Source organism: Nilaparvata lugens, unplaced genomic scaffold, assembly GCF_014356525.2.
Source record: "Nilaparvata lugens isolate BPH unplaced genomic scaffold, ASM1435652v1 scaffold9875, whole genome shotgun sequence".
NCBI lineage: Eukaryota > Metazoa > Arthropoda > Insecta > Hemiptera > Delphacidae > Nilaparvata > Nilaparvata lugens.
The window spans coordinates 1-6,992 of NW_024095618.1; the positions used below are offsets into that span (position 1 = coordinate 1).

The window sequence follows — 6,992 nt, forward strand, 5'->3', positions numbered from 1 at the left end:
CACACACACACACCACACACACACACACACACACACACACACACACACACAAGCGCAGTCTCCTTTTGCGTGTGTGAGTAAAGGGCCCTGTATGTGTATACTACGTAGTAGTATTAATGGCGCAGGTAGGCCGGGCGTTTGTGGGGGAGCGAGGGTCGGCTTAATCTTTCAGGGCTCATGGCAGTTTGGACAAACTATAAGAATTCTTTTTTTGAAAACAAGTTGTAAATCCTCTTGATTTCAGTTGTCTTTATATTTGACATTATCATATAAATTATTGATTGATTGATTGCAGATGGACCGCCTATCGATGGACGTGGAGGAATGCGAGATGAACCCAATGTATGCGAAACGCCTCATCAAACAGACGGCCGCCTACTACATGCGATCGGTCAAGATTCGCCCCACTGCGACGACACCGACCACAGAGTACGAAGCGGTCAGCAACAAACGGCCGCTACCGGTAGACCTATCTGACACTCTGTGTGACATGGACATTGAGAACGTGGAGAATGTAGCGCAGAATTTGACGCCTGCGCCGTCGCCCGTCAAGAAGGACTCGGTGGAGCGCTGGCTCATGGACTGCAATGCTGAGAAGGGGGTCGCCGAGGAGTGTGAGAAAGTGACCAATCAGCAGGTGGCCAGTAGTGCAGCGTCACAAGCGGTCAGTTCATGTTTTTTATTAAAAAAAAAAACTCTGTGTTGTTGTGTAAGGCTCAACTCACACTTACGCGACTCAGGTCGAGGAGAGACTCGACTCTAGTCGAGAGCATGTGTTTCCAAATGGTGACGTCGCGGAGACTATAGTGAGGTCCACGTTATGATGGCAGTAGATAAAGATAGAAGAATAGCGATGCCGATTCTCTGCATTAATTAATTATATTTCTACACTGTCATAAACATAATTTGCATCGTTGTGGACCTAGAAAAAGATAGTACCACCGGCTTTGTCGAATGATAGACAAGGATAGCAAAACCAGAGTTGATCGAATACTGTCATTATAACTTGGACCTCACTATGGTCGAGAGCATGTGTTTCCAAATGGTGACGTCGCGGAGACTAGAATCGACTGGTTTGAGTGTCACCATTTGGAAACACATGCTCTCGACTATAGTGAGGCCACGTTATAATGGCAGTGTAGGAAGATAGGAGAAAAGGGTTGCCAGATCTCAGCCTTGCCACCCAAACAGCTGATACTTGTATATCTAATGAATTTAACTGTTCATTATTGTTGAAAATAGTTATTCATATTTTATTATCAAGAAAATATATTTTTTTAAAGATGTAATAATAAATTTCATGATTGAGATAAAATATTTTGTCAGTTAGTTGAATTTCTACATTGTGATAAACGATGTGGCAACATCGCAATGCGTGAAAGAGATAGCGGCATCTGCTTTGTTGAACGATAGACAAGGATAGCAATACCATTGCAAATCACACACTGCCATTATAACGTGGACCTCACTATAGAGTCGAGTCTCTTCTCGACCTGAGTCGCGTAAGTGTGAGTTTAGCCTTAGATATCCATATTGGATGACACCTACTTGAAATGTCAAAACCATTGGACTAATTTGTTGAAACAATATCAAAAATCTGAAATTGTTTTAATAAATTAGTGGTTTTGATACTATCAAGCCGTTTTTTATTATATGATAATGAGGTTAACCCTTTGGCTCAACTCACACTTACGCGACTCAAGTCGGGAAGAGACTGCTACTCTAGTCTCTTCTCGATGCAGCATGTGTTTTCAAATGGTGACACTCAGACCAGTCGATTCAAGTCTCCGCGACCTCACGACTGTGAGTCTGAGTCGAGCGTCGACTCGACGTGTTGGTCGAGCCTCGACTTGAGTTGCATAGTACTATGTATTTTTAATGAAAGTGAGGTTATTGAATGAAAAAGACTAAGAAATTGTCAAAAAACCACAGATTTATTGATACTTAACATCAGAGATTGACATGGTGTAATAACTGAAACCCGTCTTTCTAAGTATCAATAAATCTGTGGTTTTTGACAATTTCTTAGTCTTTTCATTCAATATGAATAATTACCACAATATCAACTTCTCAACTACACAAAAAGTGAAAGAGAGGTTATGTTTTATGAAAGTGATGTTTCATCATTTTATATAAGACAATATATTTATATTAATTATCAAATTTGTTACATGCTAAGTAGTACGAATTAGATTATATTATTAATAAAGTAAGGTTAGAAAATGGAGTAGCGTGGAACTGAAGTAGTGACAATGAGCAAAAAAGTGTTGAGGTCGAGAGACTGGAGTATCCTCGACTGGAGTCGTTCGATTTGAGTCGAGGTAGAGTCAGTTGAGCCTTTGAGTTAGTCGAGTGAAAATGTTAAATATATAAAGGCCTGATTATTAGAAATATAATTTATAATGGATTGATTGATAGCAAAAGCAGTGAATGGAAAGAACGTACTGTAATTATATTTTTTAGAAGTAACAAAGGATTTCCCTAGAAAACTCGTTGAAAATTATTTAGTTATAAGATCAGTTTTATTAACGAAAAATTATGGTTAGTCTATTGAGTGACTAGTTTTAATATGATTAAAAAAAATATATGCAGGTGTCTCACGAAAGTTGTAACAGCCGAAGATAATAGATTCCACATGAAATGTCCAGTAAAATTTTCATATATCGACCTTAGTTTTCCAGATTGTGTCGATATTTTTGAAAAAGTCAATAACTAGAAAACTATCAGTCGAAATCAAATTCCAAGGGCATAGTTGGAAAGTGCAAGAAATTTCCAATAAGATTCATTGACCGTGCGAAGTGAGATCTAAGATTCAAGTCGACGGTTTGGCATTTTTCTTAATGTTTAAATGATTATATGTTGCGCATTTACGGCATTTTACGGCATTTTTCTTAATGTTTAATGTCCTAATGTGCCATTTTACCGCATTTTTCTTAATGTTTGGCATTTTTCTTAATGTTTAAATGATTATATGTTGCGCATTTACGCCGAAACGCGGTAATGGATTTTCATGAAATTTAACAGGTATGTTCCTTTTTTAATTGCGCGTCGACGTATATACAAGGTTTTTTTGAAATTTTGCATTTCAAGATATTTAAAAGGAAAAAGGAGCCTCTCTTCATACGCCAATATTAGAGTAAAAATCAGACTATAGAATTGTTCATCATAATAGCTGACAAGTGATTACACAGATGTGTGGAGAAGCCAGTCTATTGCTGTATTTCCATAAGGTCTATAGTTTCAATCAGGTACTTGTGGATGAGAATACTGCGTGAGGTCTACTGTTCACAGAACTGCTAGTATAATTCGTTCCTTTGACGTTTTTGAACTTTTTATGAGCGCTCAAAGTTGAAAAAAGTACATCCGTCGAGTTCAAACAGTTTGAACGCTCATAAAAAGTTGAAAAAAGGAACAAACTATGAATCTTATTGGATATCTCTCTCTCTTTCCAACCATGCCCTTAGAACCAGATTTTGAATGGTAGTTCTCTAGTTATTGACGTTTTTTAAAAAATATCGACAAATTGATAGATCTCGAAAACTGTTGCAAATTCAATATAGAATCCTGTATAAACAGGATGTGGGCACATCCTGTATAAACTTTATGAACAAAGCAGATATAGTTATAAATTGTGCATGTTCTAGACAAAGACAGTCTGGATGTGGGGAAATCTGTTGGAATTGTCTATTGAATTCACATCCAAATTCTGATGTAGATAGTAGATATTATCTATATTGCATCATCAGTCATACATCAAATTTGAGATAGGGGTACATTGTCAACGGGAATCGATTATTGGTCGTAGAAATAGCTATGCATGAAGAAGATGTGAGGAGTGATCTTATTTGATAAATGTTGGACGTACTTATACACTATACTACTAACTACTATGCGGGCGCACCATAACACAATATGTATTTTGTTTACCGTATTTGAGGCATATCTCGACCTCTTAGATCTACTTCTTCACTATGCACATCTCTGTCTTCTATAGAGGATAGCTGATGTAATACCGGGTTTATCTGATTAATTATTATTATTGTTTGAATTAATCAGTTATATTTCATTCATCAAGAAATATATTTTTCAATGATTAAATTTTAAATATTCATAATGAGATTGATATTGTGTTAATTATAATTCTACATGGTTGAAAAACGATCTGGCAACGTTGCAGAACTAGAAAAGGATAGCGCTATCTGCTTTGTAGAATGATAGCAACACTAATTTTAATCAGATATTGTCATTATAACGTGCACCTCACTATAAATAGTTGTCCAACATCCCCAATACATTCTTTATCTTTACGTTCCTCTAGAATTAGATTCTGAGATAACGATTAAGAGGGTTCGAAGTTTGATGTTTTGTTCATTAAAATTACTAAGGGCCGATTTCCGAGCTCGGATCTATAAGTTCTTGACTTACAGAGTCCAGGACAAAATAGCTCTCGGTCTAAATTGACTTTCTGAGTCACGATTTTATCTTCTAAACTCTGGAGTCTATCAAGTTCTCGACTTATTTGAGTCCAGGACTTTGACGCAGTAAATTATGAGGGAATTCACATATTTTGCTGTTGTATTGTTGGCATTATAACAAAACGGAAACAGCTGATTACAGCGGGACAATTCAAATGAGCATGCTCTCCAAACTATTTTGTAAAAACGTTTCGATTTCTTTGTAGGCGTATTCAAAGCAAAACCTTTGAAAGGTGAATGAATAAACAGTTCATTTTACGTTATGCTATTATTGATCATTGATCCTAACCAGTGATTTTGGAATAAAAATTTCATTAGGCTATTGAGTTTGAAAACGTATTTGTTTTGAAAAAAAAACTGGAGTGATAATTATTATTGTTATTATTATTAATATGTTGAATATGACATTGAATAATACATCAGATTGGAATATAAATTCCAAGGCAATCCTTGTATTATTTTGCTGAACATCTTTAGGTTGTCACCATCGTAAAATGAGGTTACTTTTTTACGCATAATTATCATTCAATTATATTCCAAAATGAACTTGCAAACTAAATTGTGAATTTAGATGGACTAATCCAATAATTTAGGTATTCCATGACATCTATTTGGCTTTTATCTACTCCAAAATATAACTGAATTGTGTTTGCTCAGTTAAGTCTAGAACTTGAATTTAAACCCTACCCTAGTCGAGGGTTTAAAATCACGCTGTTTATGTCTGACTTAACGATTTTGATAAATCCTTGACTCGGAAAGAGCGAGAATCTAATTCAAGTCCTGGACTTATAACCCTTCACTCAGAAAGCGAAATTATAAACTCCAGGGTCTAACATGATCTCTAAACTCCAGAGTCTATTTAAGTCCTCACTACGTTAAGTAGAAAGCCAATTTTCTGACTTCAGAGTTTAAAGCCAGTTAAAGTCTAAACTTAGCTTAATCCCGAGCTCGGAAACCGGTCCCTAGTATTCAATTCCACTCATTGGATTAGATGCATTTATAATTGGCTTTATAATTCAGAGGCCTGGGTTCGAATCCCGGCCAGGGCGAGATATTTTTCACGGGTCACTCCCGTGTTTCGGATGTACACGTTAAACCGGCGATCCCGGCTGCCTAAAACCAGTCGTTTGGTCATGTCAGAGGCCTGAAATTGATCAGATACGACCTGAAAACTCCGACACCAGATCTAAGCCAGCCAGGTCACTCGATATTGTTATTATTTCAGTATATTTATAATTCGTCTGGTGTATGTTTTGAAATTTTCCACTGAAAAGGAACTTTCTTATCATTTGTCATTCTTGCTTTGTTTATTATTCTTCATTTTTGTTTGTTATATTTCCTGTAATAAACTCCCCTCTTCTGGAGGTACCAGGACGAAGGAAAAAGGAAGGAGGAGGATTATTATTATTATAATTCCACTCATATTGTATTCTCAATCACTTGAGTCTCATTGGTTCTTGAAGAATGATGAAGATTTACAATAATTATTAGTAAATCTCTAACCATATATTCTTCAGAAGTACCATATGAAAAAAAACTATCCATTTCATTTTGTAACTAAAGACGCTTGACCTATTCTAGTTTAATTTTCAATGTTAACTATTTTAATTGGATTTATTAATTTAATAAAGTTCAACCGTATATTATTTATTTATTCTTCATTTTATTTATTAATACGGTTTTTTTTTTGTTGCAGGACCAATTATCGATATCATCGAGATGTTTCGACTTTCACCAGTCGACGATGTCGAAGCTAACAGCGAAGTTGCCCCGCGAGCTTCCCGTCGCTGATCGGTACATTCCCGCGCGGGGAGGAGCCAGCTGGCAGACGAGGTTCTCACTCATACCGGTGAGTAGATGGTCACCCATCAACTACTCAACGCATTTACGTTTCCAATATAAACAGGACTTATTATGTAAAATTCCTGTATAGAGACTTATACATATCAATTGTCATATCAATACAGATCAATATGGATAAGAACATTATGGGCCGGTTTCCGAGCTCTGATTTAGCCAAGTCTTAAGTGCGTACAGATTTACGCTGCGCGAATATGAGCAATTCCTTTTAATCACTTGATGCCAAGCTTTTTATATCTGTATCTCCGTCTCTGTAAAAATACAGATTAGTCAGCCTGATTAAAATTGAATTGCTCATGTTCGCGGCGCGTATATCGTACGCACCTACAGACTTTGAACAGCTGGAGTCAAAGATTGGCTTTCCAAAACGGGCGCGTAGTCGCAGCTTTTATAACAGTAGTCGTAGTTTTTATTTCTCATTTCTATAATTGGAAACGTTTTTCCTTGACGAAAGACATAGATCCTTGATAATTTAAAAGAGCTTAAACTTTTTATAATACAATAACAATTTTGAAGTATTAAACAATAAAGTAAATTTTATACAATAATTGAATGTGGAACGTTCTCAGGCTTCAAAGCATACCAGTAACATGTATCTAACTATTCTATTGAAAGTGACATAGTTTGTATACTAGTTTATACCACTTTCAATTTGCA

The 6,992-nt window shown here is 36.2% G+C and overlaps 1 protein-coding gene across 1 annotated transcript; it reads left to right on the top strand.

Moving 5' to 3' along the window:
- Positions 1-295: 295 nt before the first annotated feature.
- Positions 296-6,335, top strand: LOC120349402 (the record flags this gene model as incomplete). Its single annotated transcript, XM_039419381.1, has 2 exons — positions 296-664; positions 6,172-6,335. Coding segments are annotated over 2 exons (533 nt in total), but the record flags the coding sequence as incomplete, so codon positions are not given.
- Positions 6,336-6,992: the final 657 nt, after the last annotated feature.